At 42.5% G+C, this 19,426-nt stretch overlaps 1 protein-coding gene across 1 annotated transcript; it reads right to left on the reverse strand.

The window, feature by feature from the left end:
- Positions 1-499: 499 nt before the first annotated feature.
- On the reverse strand, positions 500-14,512 carry LOC139925953 (pancreatic secretory granule membrane major glycoprotein GP2-like). Its single transcript, XM_071917487.2, has 10 exons — positions 14,437-14,512; positions 8,844-9,629; positions 8,450-8,536; positions 7,487-7,804; positions 7,027-7,235; positions 5,679-5,833; positions 4,360-4,608; positions 2,218-2,377; positions 1,204-1,279; positions 500-528 (listed from the first exon to the last, which is right to left on the reverse strand). Exons 1-10 carry the CDS (start codon positions 14,510-14,512, stop codon positions 500-502), a joined length of 2,145 nt encoding a protein of 714 aa, XP_071773588.2.
- Positions 14,513-19,426: the final 4,914 nt, after the last annotated feature.

A 19,426-nucleotide genomic window follows, 5' to 3' on the forward strand; every position in this document is an offset into this window, starting at 1 on the left:
ATACTGTGTTATGGCTATGTTGTAGGCGAGCCTATATGGAGAGTAATGGATGGTTATATTTTTGTGGAGGTGCACATCAGTCTAGCCTACTCTGTGTTGTAGAGAAAATTAGATGTGGCACACCCAGTTTTTCTGATGCACACCCACAGTCAAAGGGCTTTACATACCATCATACACATCATATGCCATACTACATCATACATATAAATACTACATATACATACACATCATACAGTACTGTGCAAACGTCTTAAGCACATGTAAAAAAAACAAAAACAAAGTGAAGATGCTTTCAAAAATAATGAAATTAAGTTTCTAAATATCAAAAAATGTACTATAAAGAGCAGACTGACACACTAATGCAGAAAACAAATAAACATCTAAGACAAAACAAAAGTACTGTGCATCCTACAGTAGGTCATATACTTCATATACATACTGTATATCATATTCCATACTACACACAAACACACTCACGCCTATGGGAAATTTAGTGTCTTCAATCCAGCTGAGCTGCATGTGTTCGGACTGTGGGAGGAAACACAAACCGGGGAGAACATGCAAACTGCTCACAGGGAGGAGCGGGATTCAAACCCACAACCTGCCTGCTGTGAGGCGGCAGACGATATTTTATTACCTTTCCTGTACTTGTAAGTTCCTGCACCTGATCAATATCTGATCTATCACATCATATCTATCACCCGATCATACTGGATGGATTCATGAGGAAATGGAGAAAAAAAAACAGCAGCTGACAGTGATGTTGTTCATGTTTTCTTTTTATTTATGATTCAGCATCACAAAGAATCCAATATTTAGATGATTCTGCTTATGTTTTTCTAATGTGTGAAATAAGTGTGACTGATGCAGTGACATTGTTTAACCTTTATTAGAAAATTCACTGCAACCAAAACTCTCTTCTCATCCTGAATAAAACAGAACGAAACCTGTTCGGTGTCAGAAACCTTCAGACTGAACAGAAGTGAAGAAACAGCAGATCAAAGCCCTGCAGACAGAAAACACATGTTGCTGTTTCTACTTTTCATAATGTTACATTTACTTCTATTTTGATATACAGCATACTGTATATCTCATATATATTTTCATATTGTGAATATTCTGCACATTCTGCTTTTGTTTGACAGAGAGACAGACAGACAGAGATCTGATGAATGTTTTCAGCCATGTAGATGAAATACTCACAGCTGATTGGTCCAGCAGTGACTGGATGCTGATTGGACGAGGTGTCGGCGGACCGAGCCATTCGTCTGGAGCAACTCTGAGGAGAGAGAGAGAGAGAGAGAGAGAGAGAGAGAGAGAGTGAGAGAGAGAGAGAGAGAGAGAGAGAGAGAGAGAGAGACGGTCAAACAGGAAGGAGACGAAAGAGAAATATCATCATAATTACAATCAATTTAATATTGATTATTATACTTATCACACACTCACAGTGTGTATCTAAAGTGTTTGTTTGCCTCATGAGCAGCAGCACCAAGATCAGATTTAAAAATAAAATATGTGGACCAAACAAACCCATTAAATAGCTTTGTATGATACCACCAATCAGAAGTCATGTGGGCCAATCACGACCCAGCAGTGTTGGTCCAACATACAACTCATTGCACAAAATAACCATAATATAACCATAACCACATTTGATTAAAAACAAACTATAGAAACACTATAGAAACACTATAGAAAACAATACAGAAAAACTATAGAAAACAATACAGACACACCATAGAAACACTATAGAAAACAATACAGAAAAACTATAGAAAACAATACAGAAACACCATAGAAACACTATAGAAAACAATAGAAACACTATAGAAAACAATACAGAAACACTATAGAAACACTATAGAAAACAATACAGAAATACTATAGAAAACAATATAGAAACACTACAGCCGATGTTGTAGCTCCTTCAGATGGTACTAAAGAGTCCAGATTACTGATTGTTCCTTTAATCGAGAAAATGAAACATAAAACCTGTAATTTTAAAATCTAAATATTACAGCTGAATTTACAAAATTACAGCTGAGATAATAATTTGTAATTTTACATTGGTCTTAGTTTTGCATTAGTGTGTGTTGGGTCTGACCACTGACATTTTGAAGTATGTAGTTTTTGTGTTTCAGTGTGTGTGTGTGTGTGTGTGTGTGTGTGTGTGTGTGTGTGTGTGTGTGTGTGGAGCAGCAGCTGCAGTTCTCTCACCGGGCTGCAGGCGGCGCTGCTGCGGTCACACAGGCTGACTCTGCAGTGCAGGAAGACGTCTCGGTATTCGCCCTGCAGCAGGAAGAGCAGCGCAGAGAAGCGAGCGCGCTGCGACCGACCGCTTTCATCCACCGACACCAAGCGACGGTCCACCGCACACCTGAGGGAGAGAAGAACAGAGAAGAAAAGAGAAGAACAGAAAAGAAAAGAGAAGAGCAGAGAAGGGAAGAAAACAGAAGAGAAGAAAACAGAAGAAAGGAAAAGAGAAGAAATTAAGACAAGAAAAAAGAAAAGACAAGAAATTAAAAGAAAAGAGAAGAACAGAGAAGGGAAGAAAACAGAAGAGAAGAAAACAGAAGAAAGGAAAAGAGAAGAAATTAAGACAAGAAAAAAGAAAAGACAAGAAATTAAAAGAAAAGAGAAGAACAGAGAAGGGAAGAAAACAGAAGAGAAGAAAACAGAAGAAAGGAAAAGAGAAGAAATTAAGACAAGAAAAAAGAAAAGACAAGAAATTAAAAGAAAAGAGAAGAACAGAGAAGGGAAGAAAACAGAAGAGAAGAAAACAGAAGAAAGGAAAAGAGAAGAAATTAAGACAAGAAAAAAGAAAAGACAAGAAATTAAAAGAAAAGAGAAGAACAGAGAAGGGAAGAAAACAGAAGAGAAGAAAACAGAAGAAAGGAAAAGAGAAGAAATTAAGACAAGAAAAAAGAAAAGACAAGAAATTAAAAGAAAAGAGAAGAACAGAGAAGGGAAGAAAACAGAAGAGAAGAAAACAGAAGAAAGGAAAAGAGAAGAAATTAAGACAAGAAAAAAGAAAAGACAAGAAATTAAAAGAAAAGAGAAGAAATAAAAAGAAAACAGAAGAGAAGAAGAAATGAAAAAGAAAAAAGAAAAGAAATGAAAAGAAAAGAAAAGAAAAAAGAAAAGAAAAGAGAAGAAAAAAGAAAAGAAATGAAAAGGGAACAAAAGAAAAGGAACAAAACAAAAAGGAATGAAAAAAATGAAAAGAAAGGAAAAGAAAAAAGAGAAGAAAAAAAACAAAAAGAAAAAACAAAAGAAACGAAACAAGGAAATGAAAAGAAGAGAAGAAAAGAAAAGCAAAAAGAAAAGAAAAGAAAAAAAAGAGAAGGAAAGGAAAAAGTGTAAAGAAAAGAGGAGAGGATCACAGGCTTCAGTGTGTTTTCCTCCCAGCTGTGACAAAACAGACAGACTGATCAAACTGAAGAGGCAGTTCATCTGCTGTGGAGTGAGCAAACTGTTTATAGTGTTTTTATTAAGTCTTTTTATCTTTTTTATCTTTTTATTTATTTCCTGGTCTGCAACTGTCAATCAGAAGGACAGAAGTAGTTTTAGTCACACACAGTGACTTCAAGCTCCTCCCATCAGACACACCCAATCTACCAAAACTATTTTACTGCTTGTTAAATGTTAAATGTGTAATATTTCTGCTTTCCTGAAGCATAATATCACTCGTCTATCACATTTTATATATATTTCTTGTTGTTATTTCTATTGTTTATTACTATTTTAAAATGTTTTTTGCTACTTTGTTTATATATTGTTCATGTAAAGCACATTGAGTTTTCCTGTGAATGAAATGTGTGAAGTGTGTGACAATTTGTGTTCGCCTCGCTTATCGGCAAAACACACATCGGAAAATATAACTTGAGACTTTATTACTAATCTGTAGCGTGCTCTGGTGAATTTGGCATGTATATAATCCTCCAGACGGCTCGAATTTTAACGGACCGGAACATTTATGAGCCGGGCGGCGGAGAGACTCCTGACCTTCCATCTGCTCCAGCAGAGTCTGCTGATCAGGATCCTGATCACAAGATCCATCCAATAAAAACATGCTCTAACTGGGTAAAACATGACAGAAGGTTGATTGTTGTTGATGTGAAACAGTCCAACCTGCCCACCATGCTGATGATGCTGAGTGTTGTTGCCATGACAACGCTGAACCATGGAGGGTAAGTGTAAAATATGGGACCTTTAAGTAGGCTATTTATGTTTAACTCTGGTTTATTTCTTTTCCTTTTTTTATTTATTATTATGTGAAGCACTCTGGGCTACAGTTCTGTATGAATGGTGCTATACAAGTTAAGTTTATTATAATGATTTGACCGAAATGTGACTCACCTGTTCTGGATCAGAGAGTATCTCATCGGGTCTTCTGCGTCAGGTGAGTGCGTGGCGTAGCAGTTTTCCAGGACGACCACGAAGCGGTCGGAGTCGTATCCCTCGACGGAGACGCCGACGTGCAGCGCGGAGCCGAGCGGCAGGCTGACCGGCCCGGCGGGGAACGGGTCGCTGTAGTCCGGCTTCTCATACAGAACCATGGAGGCTCTGCTGTGCTCGCCGGAGCCGACCACACCGAGCCGCCGACTGCTGCAGAGTCCAGGAAAACATCAGAGTGTGAATGGTGTGTAAGGAAGTGTCAGAGCGACTGGAACCCTTCTCTTCCACACCACGACGAACCCAAACCCCTTAACTGTATCCCTGAAATGTCCTTAATTTCTCCATTACATAAACATATAATAAAATAAGGTTAGTATCATGGGTTTATAAGGGATTTATTCATGGGTTGATTCACAGAGACTCTATTTATTAAGGGATTTTGTCATGTCTTTTGTGCAGGTTTACAGGTTATTAATGAGTTATTAATGGAAAGTTCCTGTCTCCCTGAATTTTACATTAAATTAGAAAGTAAGGAGTCAAGATTAAAGGGAATTTAAGGAGGTTTTGATGCGGTCTCCTCCATGAATAACTCCCTTAATTAATTTTAAGGGGATTTTGCATGAATTAAGGAGTGAATTAATGTAAATGTAAGGGCATTTTAAGGGATTACTGGTTCACAGAGTGTAGTACTTGGACCAACAGAGAATATCAGCTGTCGGTTGAAAGCTGCAACCAATCACCAAGATCAGATGCAGCTGGATCAGTTTGTAGCGTTCAGATTTTGACTTCCCATTCATTTGAATGGAAAGTGACATTGAACACGTTGGTGAACAGATTCAACAACAGATCTGCTGCTGTGATTTCCAGCTGACTGTTGGTCCCACGCTTCAGAACAGAATTTCACCAAACAGCATTTTTATTGATAGAAGAGAACACAGCGGAGGGATACCATTTAGGAGAGATAGTTCCTGTTGGGGAGATCGGATCTACTTTTATTTGACTCATTTTAGTGTAAAGCAAGAATAGAAATGCAAAATGAGGACGGACCAGTTGCTGCTTTATTGTCTTCCAGCAGGATCTGTTGTTGAATCTGTTCACCAACGTGTTCAATGTCAGTTTCCATTCAAATGAATGGGAAGTAAAAATCTGAACGCTACAAACTCGTCCAGTTGCATCTGATCTAGGTGAGTAGATTATATTCTGGTTTTCAAATAAATAACTCCATGTTAAAACTAAGTGGAATATTGCTCTAATAAGACTCTAGTAAAACCGATACTCACGGCAGCTGGGGTCGGACGGCGACGTCGAGGCTGGTGGTGTCGTCCAGAGGGAAGACGCAGGAGAAAGGGAAGCTCATCGGGCGAGAGAACGAGCCGCTGCTGTCCAGAGGATACACAAATAAACTGTTGGAGTAAATAATGTGGCTGCCGTTTGTCTGCGAAGAGGAAGACAGAGGGAAAGAAGAGAAAACAACATGATGAAATCAATGAAAAAAGCAATGCAGAACAACTGATAAACAGTTTCTGGGCTTTCTCTTCAGTTAGAGAGAGAAAGGCAGTTTGATTGGATGGGAGGGGCGGGACTGTTCAAAAATCTGTGATGTTTTTATTGGTTGGAGTTTTTGTTTACGCCTCCTGGTGCAGCATGATGTCACCATTAAAGATACTCTGTTTTCCAGGAAGGAAAAGTAATGGGATTTTGATATAAAAATACAATAAAATACAATTTTTGTCATTCTGTTGGCATAAATTGTCAAATAGGTGTATGGTGTGATAGCATGAGCCAAAAAGTGAAAAAGTCATTGTTCGTGTGACTTTAAAGCTCCTCTAGTCCAGATTTGACTGTAAAATATATATTAAAAAAAATTCGACCTTCAATTCCCAAGAATTCCTAGTAGTCACCGTTTCCCCCGAGAATTTTATTCTTGTCAGTGTGGAAAAGCCTCGGAAACAGAATTTAGATGATGGGACACTAAAACTCTCCATTGAAAACAGAATAATAATAAAACAAACATCAAAAAGTTTCATATGAATCAGTTCAGCTTCAGGTCTTCCCATGGACAACCAGTGTAGCACTGATCAATTCTACAATAAATATGTAATCAATCAAACTGCATCATATCAGGTGGACGACATGACGAGCTGATATCCGATTTTTAATAAAAGGACATCAGCTCCATATACTGGTTTGCTCTCTAAAGAGAAAATTATACCGCTATGGCGCTCTCTCCGGCGGTGCGAGCATTTCTAGATCTGCGCTGGTGATTCTGAGCGTAAAACCACTGAAACACTAGATGGCAGCGTGGAGCTTTGTTAACACAGAAGTAGCAACAGAAGAAGTAGTGACACTCATGTTGTGGATATTTCAGTTCATCTGGTGTCTTTATAACTGGGAGATGATGAACATCTGAACCTCCTCAGCTCGTCTCTCTTCATCTGCTCCATGTTGTCTTCACTATCGGCCCATAGCGACCCATACAGGAGGAGGAGACACCGAGCGGCCAATCACAGCTCTTGCGGTCTTGCATCACTCTACGCGCAGTTACATTTTTGGGTTGGAGCAGCAAGCTACTGCAGCAGCCTCTGTAGGCTCGACGCAGAAGCATAAATTAGCCTTAACCCAGCTCACCTCCACCACATTCCCACAGACGCCCCTCTGTCGCGGCACCAGGTACCACTGCGCCTCCTGCTGCGCCTCCTGCTGGCTGCAGCGCCTGTCGGCCAGGTGACCGGACGAGGCGTTCAGCCCTCGCTCCTCCAGCTGCCCCCTCTGGACTCCCAGCCGCAGGACGTCCCGCCCGCACACCAGCTCCGGCTCCGGAAACACGACCGACTCCCCTGACACATAGACAAGAGAAGATGAATCTTTATTGATCCTGTGGGGAAACTGGGTCGTCATAGCAACAAATAGTATCAGGATACAGCAGAGAAAAGAGACAAACAGCACACAAAAGTCCTTTAAGACACTGAATTTAAGTGATTTGGTTAAGTTTTTTGTTCATTTTAAGACTTTGTAAGGACCTGCAAACACCCCGAGTCACAGGAACAGCAATGAGGTAAATGTGAAAGTCAGAATAAAGCTCACTGACCTGAGCAGATCACACCAGCATCTTCAACATGGCTGCAATCATGAGTGCCAAACCCTCGATGGCCACAGTCCGTTAATGACGCCTCGCTGCCCGTACAGGCAACATCATCCATCCAGATCGGGCCGCTGCCCTGTCCGAAGTTGGTGCTACCAGTAGCAGACTGGGCGGAGCCACACTGCAGCTGCCTGCAGACGACCCGGGCGTCGTTCAGATCCCAGAGGTCGTCGCACACCGTTCCCCACTGGCTGTTATGGAAGAGCTCCACCCTGCCGGAGCACGGGCTGTTCCCATTCACCAGCCGCACCATGGAGCTGGCAGCTGATCAAACAGTAAAACAAGGTGACAGTAAACATGTCGTCACCATGGAAGTATAATAATATCTGGGTTTAGGGTTTTGTTTGGCCCCGCCCACTCCCCCATCGGCATGGGGGAGTGGGCGTTCATTTCAGTTATTTGTGTGAGATCAGGTTGGTTTTTCTTGTTTTGGGGCGTGAAAGGAATGAGTGAATGATTCAGATGAAACAGCTGTTTCAGGACTGGAGGACGCTGTGATCGTAGTGCATCATGCAAAATCAGCCAGAAGGACTTCGGACTGAGATATACTGTCTGTGTCTGGTGACCTGTCTAATCATTTATCACACTGACAAAATAATAATCATAAACTTGTTAGTCATCAGTTGTTAGTCATCATTGCTCTATTTCTTCCACAGAAATGTTGTCAATATAAGTGGGATCATAGGTTTTATTGGCAAATTCTGTTCAATGCAAGGCCTGTGCTATAGGTTTAGTGGACTAACAGACAAACAGCTTAAGATTTAGCCCCATATGGCAAAATTATTGTTGTTGTTGATTCAGTTTTGAAGTTTTAGAATTATCTATAGTCTATGTGGGGAGAAAACAGTGATAGTAGATAATAGATCACATATAGGATGAATGGGAGTCAGGCATTTCACGGTCGCTCACCTTGATTCTCACACCTCCAGTTGATCTTGTCGTCGCTCACGCAGGTCTCACCTTCAGCACAGGTGTTACACACCATGGTGTTCACATCTACAGAGGAACACAAGAGGACGGCTTGTTTTCAGCACACAGGGTGATTTCTGGGAAGTGCAGTGCTGTAAGAAGAACTGCTACCTCAGTTGGAAGTTTTAAACAACATCTTAAAACTCATCTTTTTGCTGTGGCCTTTATTGACTGCTGTATTGTTGTGCTGTTTTACTGCCATACAACAGCATGCATATGTTTGCTCCTACGTATTTGCGTGTTTGCATGTACAGAAATGTACAGAAACACCACAGCAGTGAGCGCTTGGAGCAGGACTGAAGCGTTACCACGGAGAGGTTTACTTCTGCCTTACCTGCACAATAAGCCAGCCGACATAAAGCCGGACTAACAAACTTGTAGACATGGTAGTTTCCCGGACAGGCCTTCACGTGGATGGGGTTGGACTCAAACTGGCAGCAGCCTCTTTCCCAGCTGCCGCACACCTCCCGCCTCACGATGCCCTGGGCCGCTGCCGGGTGGGCGCCCCGCAGCCATAGCGGGGCGTCGGTCCCGCACATGTGCCTGTCGATGCAGCGCTCCGGCATCTGAACGCCGGCGTTGCCGATGAACAGGCGGTACCAGCCCCGCCAGTCCGCCCGGCTGTCGCAGGCCGGGGAGCCGGGTTCCGCCCTGAAGTCGGTGGCCCGCCAGGCATCTCTTAACGGCGTGTAGTGATGACACGGGTCGACGCAGCGAGACGTGCCGTTCACCGGGAGGCAGTCTTGACCAAGAGGGCATCGCGTGCTCCCGCAGGCGACCCTGACGGAGCGGGGCTCAGTGGAGGCGTCCTGCTGGAGGTCAGAGGTCACCAGGCAGCTGAAGGAGCCCGGGGTGTTTTCACAGAGCTGGTTGGGGCCGCAGGGGGGGCGGGGCAGCGAGCACTCGTCCACGTCCACACAGCCCTGCAGCGGCGACCAGCGGTAGCCTCGGCCGCAGCAGGCGTCGTCGCAGGCCGTCTGGTTGTAGCAGGTGAAGCCGTTGCCCACCAGGCCGGCCCGGCAGTGGCAGGACACGTCAACACTTTCTACGTCATTGTCATGCAGGGAGGAGAGGCAGTGTGCGTCTCTGTCACATGCCTCACAGCTGGTGGCAGCTGAACCTGAGGATGAAAAGCTGAAATAAATCATGTTTTCTTATGAAAACCACATAACTCCAATTTTGGTGATTTTCATGCTTTAACATCAGTTGAATTACATGGTTCTTCTCTGAGTTGACAAAACTATATGACCCTTGAGCTTATGAAACCCTTTTAAAACCCATCGGAAAACTTGCATGGTGGTCAACACCACCAGATTTTCACTGCTACGAAATCTTACTTTTTGTCATAGTTCACTCAGAGGCAAGTTAAACACCAAATGTGATTTCACAGGACAGTTTTGCACCAATTCCTAGTCTATTTGAAGTGAACAGCTGTGAGCACACAGCATGAACCAGGCCAGAACAATGAGAACATTTGAAAAAGTTTTATATTATGCAAATGAACGTAAGTTATGTCCATAACTATGGATCTATGAGACTGCACGATGACCGTCACCACGATCTTGACCTTGAATGATGCCATCCTCGAGACTATAATATCAACAGAGTCATGTGACTGACCTTAGGAGGCTGGGCTCCTAAGGTCAGGCATGCCACTTGCTCTTGCCTGGAGCGCTTCAGTTCATTCTAAGCGACAAAAGATGGTGGCAGTCATCGTTCGGTCTCATAGATCCATAGATATGGACATAACTTACGATCTATTTCGACCTCACTCTGACACCACGGTCTTCACCTTGGATGAGTCGTTTCAACATTGTCGTGAGGAACGGAAGATTCCAGCACCTCTCCAACTTGCTCGGCTGTTTGACATAAGAACCGTGGAGCCCGTTACTGCTGAGGATGTCACATTGACCCTATAAAATCTAGTAAAAGTGCATGGAGTACTCTGAAATAGCAACCCCCTTCCTCAAGGACTGGGAGATCCTGGCTGGAGTAGGCCTGAGAGATTGTCTCCACCAGCCAGTGAGACAAACGTTGCTTAGACAATGGGAGGCCCAACCCTTTACCACCATAACATACAAACAACTGAGTGTGTGCCCGCCTCAGCGGCCGTGCAGATTCAACATAAGTCTCACTGGACTCAATGCATGAACTCCCACTCCCCCTTGGTAAGCTGGATCAGGGTGGAACGCCTCTATTTCAATTGCCTGATTTACCGTCTGAGAGTTTACTACCTTAGGGAGGATGAAGGGGTTTAGCCACAGGGATACCCCCACAGTCTCAGCTTTCCAAGCGCTCATCACTCACAGATAGTGCTTGTAGCTCACTCACCCGCTTGGCAGAACATATGGCTAAGAGGAATGCAGTCTTATGCAACAGGAGCTTCAGATCCAAGTGCTCCAGCGGTTCAGATGGGGTTATAGCCAAGGACATCAACACTAAAGGGAGGTTCTAAGATGGAGCCTTCAGACTCCTACCTGGGCATAGCCGGTTAACACCCTTTAGAAACTGAGACACTATGGGGTGTCTCCCCACAGAAAGACTCTCCACTGTATCATGGAAGACAGTAGTGGTCTACATGATGGCGGAGAGGCACACTCCGGGGCTCGGTTCTTGCTGTGCCCGTGAAAACGCCCCTGTTGGTGTTTGCGAGAACGTCTTTCAGGATTGCGCTCGCTTTCCCTACCACATGTGGGAGAAGACAGAACTGCCATAGCACGGGGAGAATGCTCCTCTACCCTGGCCTTCCTCCAAAGCCAAGTCAATTGCTGCTGCACATGTATTCTCTAAATCCTCCACTGAAGCCCTACCTAAACAAGTAGGGCACTCACGGTGACGCACGGGTCCATGGCTGCCCGGCATTAATGACATGTCTGAGGAGCCATGCTATTATCAGGCAGCCAGCAGTCCAGGGAACTGTATGCCCCAGCTACAGACAGCTTAAAAAAGGGCAGTAAATAAACTACTCAAAACTGCACTAGTAGACAACACTCAGTAATCCCACCTACTGCACACAACAGCTAATGGGAATGTATATGAACCTACTGGCTCACAGAATACAAACAAAATGCTGCTCAGGCAAACTAAATTCACCCACTCCTTGTACGTGGAAGTACGAGGGGGAATAAACAAACAACCCCACCTACTGCGCACAGAGGTTGAGGGAGATACATTAATCTATCCCAAACAAAAAAGGAATCCAATTATGGAGGAGACTACGGTAATCACTTAAAATCACCACTCTTGTACACAAATGTACGAGGGGAAATAAAAGAAAAACCCTGACTGCTAAACAGCAGTTAAGGGGACAATTAATTATTTAACCAACTACCTCTTTTCTTTTTTTTCAAAAGAAAAAATTGTATCAAGTTTGGTTACTTACCCAAACACCAACAGGCTATGGGAACAATCAACAACAGGTGTACCAATTATCCTACCTGCCAACAAACAGGGCTGCGTTTCCCAATAGCGATCGAAGGTTCGTAGATTTTTACATGCATTGCCCAAAACAACACTTAAGCTTAGAGCGTCTTCCCTAAAGTGCGTCTTTGGTCGTGGTACATTACGTTACGCTTCACCCTGCATTGCGCAGCTGATAACCAATCACAGCACAGAGGAGGAAGGTCTTTGGGAGGATTTGAATGATGGAGAGAGCGCACATTGGGCTGTGGAAACCACTTCTGTCAGCTATATGTAAAAGTACCAAGCTACACTATTACCAACGGAGCGGAAAAGTGTTGCCCAGGTGCTCGCTGACGGTCCATGACCAACTGATAATGTCAGACTGTCATAGTGTTGCATTCGTCTGGTTTTTATTTTATTTGGCAACACTCATCAAGTAAACAATATTAACATAAATATAACTACCCTACACTACGTTGATTTGTTCGTGCTTCACTGCGTCATCAGAGCGTGGAAAAAAGTTGAAGCCAGCTGAACTTCAGTTTGACTTCCTGCCGCTTCGTACCTTAGTCTGAACGCACCATTATTGTTACACATGAATTTCCACTCAAATAGGCCTTTTGTCAAAACCTTGAAAATACACAAAATAACATTTTGCGCAGCTTAGGATACTATTATTAAATACTACAATTAAAAAAGGCAATGGCGCAGAAACAGAGGAGGTGGTGATGTGACAACATTGTACCAGGTAAAACACAATATTGAGCACAATATTGAGTTTTCACTGTATTGTTATTATTAAGCATGTCGCCAAGTTAGTCAAAGTTTCTTTTAAACAGCCCCCAACACACACACACACACAGCCACAAAATAGCCATTTTGTATTTTATTTCACTTTTTCCCCACTTACACCAATTGCTGAAGTTCATTAAATCAACAATGAAAGTCCTGATTATGCCCTGAAAATAGGTAGCCTGCATTTCATGTAGTTTTTAAATGTTTGTAGTACAAGTGTTTTATCGTGGTTATAAACGTTGCGTGCATATCCTAATGTAGACTACAATCATCATTGGCCGTCCAAATAAAACTGCCTCATGATCTTTTCTTCCTTACGACGTTCTTAGCGTTCTTACGAGTAGTCAGAAGCACTCGTTACCTACGACGAGTTTTTAACAGCATCGTTAGTTAGGAAGCTTTTGGGAAACCCACCGTAACCTTAAGATGCGTCTTACGATGTACTTTACGAACATTTCAGGCTTATGATGCTTTTGGGAAATGCAGCCCAGAAAGATACATGCAAGTAAACACAACTACGGCGGCGGTGAGACTATGCCCGCTAATAGCAACAAGCCAAGAAAAAAAACACAGGAAAACCACACAAAATCCTCAGGGACACAAGGCACCTGCACAAAAAAGTGGAGGATTGTTGGCTTCCAATACATACAACCTCTTGGATGAGGTAGGCAAAGAGGAAGCGGCATGGTCACCGGATGCTTTATAGCCTCCTAAGGTCAGTCACATGACTCTGTTGATATTATGGTCTCGAGGATTGGTAGATGGATGACATCATTCAAGGTGAAGACCGTGGTGACGGTCAGAGTGAGGTCGACATAGATCAACGGTCACGACATGAGAACCAATCACATTCGGGCAAAAAACTTGTTGGTCTTCCTGGTGTGTAACGTTAGTCTAAAACAGTTGAGTTGCTAATTTTAGGTCTGTAGGCTAAACAAGTAGCCTAATGTTAGTTTGGTATTATAATTGTATTACCGTAAATCCTCTAATAGTGGCCTGTAGTCAATTAAAAGCGATAATGGCCGGGGGCGTGGTCGACACAAACAAATAAAGGCCAGCCTCAAATACAGGCCGGGGAAAAAACAAAGGAAACAAGACTTGTCCTCAGCGCGCCGAAACCTCCAACGGCGATATGAAATAACTGTATAGATTCTATTCTTAGCTTCAGTTAGCTTCAGCTTACATGCAAACAACGGTGGATACCGGTAAACTCCTGGTGCCTGTTTGTAACTGTAGTTTGTAGTAACGTACAAGTGCCACAAGACGGCTCGGCCGGCGGAAGTCTCTGGAGCGTGCCGTCGTCGATTACCGTAATTATCGTAATGCATTGCAGTAACAAAAAAACGTCTACCTAACGAACCCCGACAGAAGCAGATCAGAAAACAAGGAGGCTTCGTACTAAAATATGAGCAAATATACTTATCAAACAGAGGGAATTAGAAATAAAGGCCTGTCTCTAATATAAGCTGCTTCCAATAAAGGCCTGGTACCCTCTGCAGTTGAGGTAAATAAAGGCCCGGGCCGATATTAGAGGATTTACGGTATGTCAAAACAATCTTCAAATGTAGGTGCTTCAGGGTTCAGACACTTTCTTTTCTTATTTCTTTTCAGGCACACAAAAATCTACTGAACCTAGAAATATCCCTTTAAAAAGAGCAGCTCCTGTTCACCTGCCCGCCCACCTGTGGACTCACCTGTGGACTCACCTGTGGACTCACCTGTGGACTCACCTGAGCTCTCTGCGCTCTGAGCGGCAGGCAGGAGGAGGAGAAGCAGAGCGGCTGGGCAGATCCACCAGCGGACCATTTTATCACCAAACTAACAGAGAAATGTGATGAGTGACAGCTGGTGGGGAAAAACAGAGGAATAAAGGATAAAATCACTTGTTATATGTCTTATTTCCATCCTGCGTATATTTCATATTTTGGTATATTTTCATATCTTACATGTTTTTCACTCATTACTCTTTGTCTCAGTATGTTCTACTGTTGTTTTTCACATCCTGCATACATGCTGTAATTCATTTCTGTTCATACTTTTCACTCTGCTTAATAAATAAAAAAGTTTAATTTAATCTTGAGCATCCATTTCAAAAGCCGTCATTTGGTCTCATTATGTTGGCTCTGCTTTACAGCGACATGGATGAATCTTTTGTAACAATCGGTACACAGTGGTTATCTTTTCTTCTTTTAATACAGCGGCCTCATCAGTAGCAGTAATACAACCTGACACCTGTCACGTGACCTACAGAATCTGTGTTCCTCCAAATAGTCCCAGCACAACAGAGCAAAAAAATATCTATCTATCTATCTATCTATCTATCTATCTATCTATCTATTTAATGATCCAAATAATATTTCAGAACTGTCTGTAATTAAGTTGAAATGTATTCATAATTAAATATGTGCTAGACCTTACAAGATCAATTCAACACAATAAACTCAGATTACACTTTCATGGACAGCATGAAGAAAGCAGAGTTAACAGACTTACCCTTGTTGTACAATGCAGTTTTCCTCTTTATTTTTCACAGCGTTATATATAGTGTTCACCTGCCCAGGATTCTGGGAAATGACTGCTGCACCTGTCAGTCAACAGGTTCATTAATTGTTGTAAACCAATAAATGAAAGGTGTTGTCTTCAGACGAGATGCAGATCTGAGTCTTATCTCTGATTGTCTAACCAGCAGACCGGCCTGCTTACTGCTGACCAAGGTTTTCTCCTGTTTTGTCCCACTGACTCCTATTGTTAGAGAAAGCACCAACATAATAATAATAATAATAATAATAATGATAATAGTCTTCTGTCTTCTACTGGAAGTTGCCCTGTATTCAACAAAAAAGAAAAAAAATTCTAAATTTGAAGGAAATTTGTGCATAGGCAGCATGAAGGAGTAAGTTCATATGTAATCATGTCAGGGTGAAGTAGTAGGCTAGTAGTATTAGATTACATATTTGTACTTCAATTACATTTTGATTACATTTAGATAACATTTTTATAGTGCAATTACTTTTTTAGTTACATTTAGATGACATTTTTGAAGTTCAATTATGTTTTAATGACATTTAGATGATGTGTTTGTAGTTCATATTACTTGTAGATTACATTTCGATGATCAGAAACAGCTGGCCTGCAGCTCTCCCTCCAGATGTCGACATCCTAACAGCCTCATCACAGTTTTCCTGAATGGAACCTGACTCTGCTGAGCTGCTGCCTCCTCCCTGCGACCACAGGAAGACAAGAGTCTCCATTTCTTCTGATGAACGTTTAAAAGAGACTGCAAAGCCTCCTGTTGCTGAGTCAGGTTCTGTTCTCACCCAACAGATTAACAGTGACAGTCACTACGAAGAACAGTTACAGTGAACTACGCTGTCCTCTTCACCTAAGAATATTTTCATGTACAATTAGCATTTAATTATATTCTCATCTGAGCTTTCATGGCAGATTTGTCCAACTTGAAAAACAAACTTTTCCTGTGGTGAAAAGTTCACAGCCAGTGACATCATCAGGGTCTGTGGCTTCATTTTATTCTTCTTTGGACTTCCTTGTCGGTCTTCATATCAGATGCTTTTGGCTGCAGTTCCAGTTCCAGACATCCAGCGTTAAGCCGCTCTGTTAATCTGTAACTTTGGATAAGAAAACATTGCATGCAACTGTCAGCAGCCGGTCCAACTCAGAAGTCTGTTCACTCATTTCAGCCACTTTCACTCTTCTACCTGCAGAGCAAACTGACACCGCATCCACGTGCAGGCAATATTTTGGAGAGACTTCCCATGGAATACATGTGCGTGTGTGGGAGTGTGTGTGTGTGTGTGTGTGTGTGTGTGTGTACTCGTCAGGAGACAACACTCTAAATGTCTTCAAAGACAACGACCCCAAATTAAATGATTATACTAAAGGTCCCATATTACTACATTTTCAGATGTTACATTTCTCAACCAGTGGAAGAAGTCTTTGAAAATCCATGTTAATTAGTAATCTAGATGACTAGAAGTATACAACTTTACCTCTATTTCTATTCAAATATGATCAAAGATGTTTAAAGGATCAGTTCATAGATTTTGTTCCTCTATGTAATTCAGAGTACTAAGATACAATACAATAAAGTTACAATAAGATACAATAAAGTCAGAAATATTAGATAATACATTTCCATGCATCCACAGTTGAAGGGTTTGCCTCGTTTTATCTGGCAGTTATACACTCAAGATTTACAATGTTTTGAAGAGTGTATCCATACTATTTTCATGCAAATATCAGGTAAACCAGTTACTGATGATAGTCTTTTTAGCAGCTGCAAAGCCAGAAAACAACTTTTTTCTATAATTTTGAACATTTGGCTTGTGCATGAAACAGAGAAAGGCAAATCTTATTGGGGCATTTGATCCAGTAAACATTGTATTGTCCTGGATGATTTAGGGTATGTGCATGAAATAAGGTGTAACGTTAAAGTCACCTACTGTTAAAGTCTGTAGGGCAGAAGACGAGTTATTGTCTGCAGATCTGTTCCTGACTGTGGAATGTTAAGTTTCACTGTTTTCACACCGGGATCTGGACTGAGTTCAGTCTGCTGGTCTGCTGTCTGTACATCCACATGACAGACAGGATGTGATGCAACATCAGGCCATTAGAGATCCATTTAGATCCATTTATACACACTGAGCAACTTTTGATTTTGTGCCTCTGTATGGAAACACTGCAGCTCACAGTCAAAAACGCCCTCAAGAGGCCAACTGAAGAAGTGCATCATCTCACTATCTATCAGATGAATCTAGCGAAGTCTGCAGCTTTACAGTGGAGAGATTTCTGGATTTGATTTCCCAAAAGGCCAAACAGAAAACTCGTCTCCTTCTCCCGGTCCTGTTGAGTCTTTTCAGCCTGGTTACTAGTCAGTAACAAGTCATCAACTGTGACACTCAGAAATGGACAGAAACAGACAGTAGCTCTTGATTTTTTTTGTTAATTCAGAGTTTCATCTGAAGCACAGTGGGGTTGGCTGTTTGGAGGCAGAGGGTTAGAGCATTACCTGACTGACTGACTGACTGACTGACTGACTGACTGACTGACTGACTGACTTCCTGACTGACTGACTGACTGACTGACTGACTGACTGACTGACTGACTTCCTGACTGACTGACTGACTGACTTCCTGACTGACTGACTGACTGACTGACTGACTTCCTGACTGACTGACTGACTGACTTCCTGACTGACTGACTGACTTCCTGACTGACTGACTGACTGACTTCCTGACTGACTGACTGACTTCCTGACTGACTGACTGACTGACTGACTGACTTCCTGACTGACTGACTGACTGACTTCCTGACTGACTGACTGACTTCCTGACTGACTGACTGACTGACTGACTTCCTGACTGACTGACTGACTGACTGACTGACTTCCTGACTGACTGACTGACTGACTTCCTGACTGACTGACTGACTTCCTGACTGACTGACTGACTGACTGACTGACTTCCTGACTGACTGACTTCCTGACTGCCTGACTGACTGACTTCCTGACTGACTGACTGACTTCCTGACTGACTGCCTGACTGACTGACTGACTGACTGACTGATTTGCCTCATGATGATGAAAATTAGCAGCCACAGATCATCCAGAACATCTGCAGGAGGCAGCAGGACTGTTTGACCTTTTCACTTTTTTAAGGTTTTGCTGAGCTGCAAACTCTTTTCCTGCTTCACACTCACACAGTTCAACACATTCACACTGCAGCAGCTGGTTGGTGCTTTGCTCAAAAGCAGCTTGGCAGTATTTGTCGAGGGAGGGAAGACTCACTCAGATTGTCTCAGCGCTGCAGAGATTTGAACTGGTGATTACCAGTAACAAACCAGTTTATTTTGACTCTTTAATTTATTTGATTCTTGTTGCCTTGTCTGTTATTTATTCCATTTGTTGGATCCTCCATTTTTTTTTATCACTGCTCTGTTGTTTTTATTGATGCCATTCGTTCAATCTATTCTCTTGATTATGAAGCACTTTGTAACTCTGGTTTAAAAGGTGCTATATAAAGAAAAATTATTATTATTATTGAACCTTATTATGGCAGTGCTGACCTGACCAACCCAGTATCTGCAGCCCCACAGTGAGAAAAGCTGCTGTTTTCTGCTGTAGTTTTCAGTGAAAGCTCAGTCCTAAAACAGTTTTATCTTCAACCTTACAGCGCCATCTAGTGGCAGACTAGAGGAACACAACAGGCTTCCTCCCTGAGGGAAAACAGGAGAATCCGTCTCTTTCTGGGAATCAATTTCTCTGCTGTGATTCACCTGGTTTATTCTCTTTTCTCTGCAGCACTTTGAGAATTGTTTTCATAATGAAGAGTGTTAGAAATAAAATGCATTATTCCTATTCCTTCAGACCAGATCTGTTTTTTTTTAACCATTATAATTCACACTGGGAGCTGCTCAGCGCAACCACAGTCCTCTGCTGGACCAGGTGGGGGTTTAACGCCTTGCTCAAAGGCACATTAATAACAGCTGAAGTTAGTGATTTACTTCCCCTGGTGCGGGGATTCGAACCGGTGATCTCCTGGTCACAGGCCGGATGGGAATTAAACCGACGTACAGTAACGTACAGGATGAAGACGTTAGTGACCACAACGTACAAAACAAGTGAAGGAAGTCATTTTATTGTTGGGTTGAAAATTCATCACACATGCAAACAGCAATGTTGAAGCCGTGGTATCATCAATATTT

The sequence above is a fragment of the Centroberyx gerrardi genome, chromosome 13, assembly GCF_048128805.1.
Source record: "Centroberyx gerrardi isolate f3 chromosome 13, fCenGer3.hap1.cur.20231027, whole genome shotgun sequence".
Classification (NCBI taxonomy): domain Eukaryota; kingdom Metazoa; phylum Chordata; class Actinopteri; order Beryciformes; family Berycidae; genus Centroberyx; species Centroberyx gerrardi.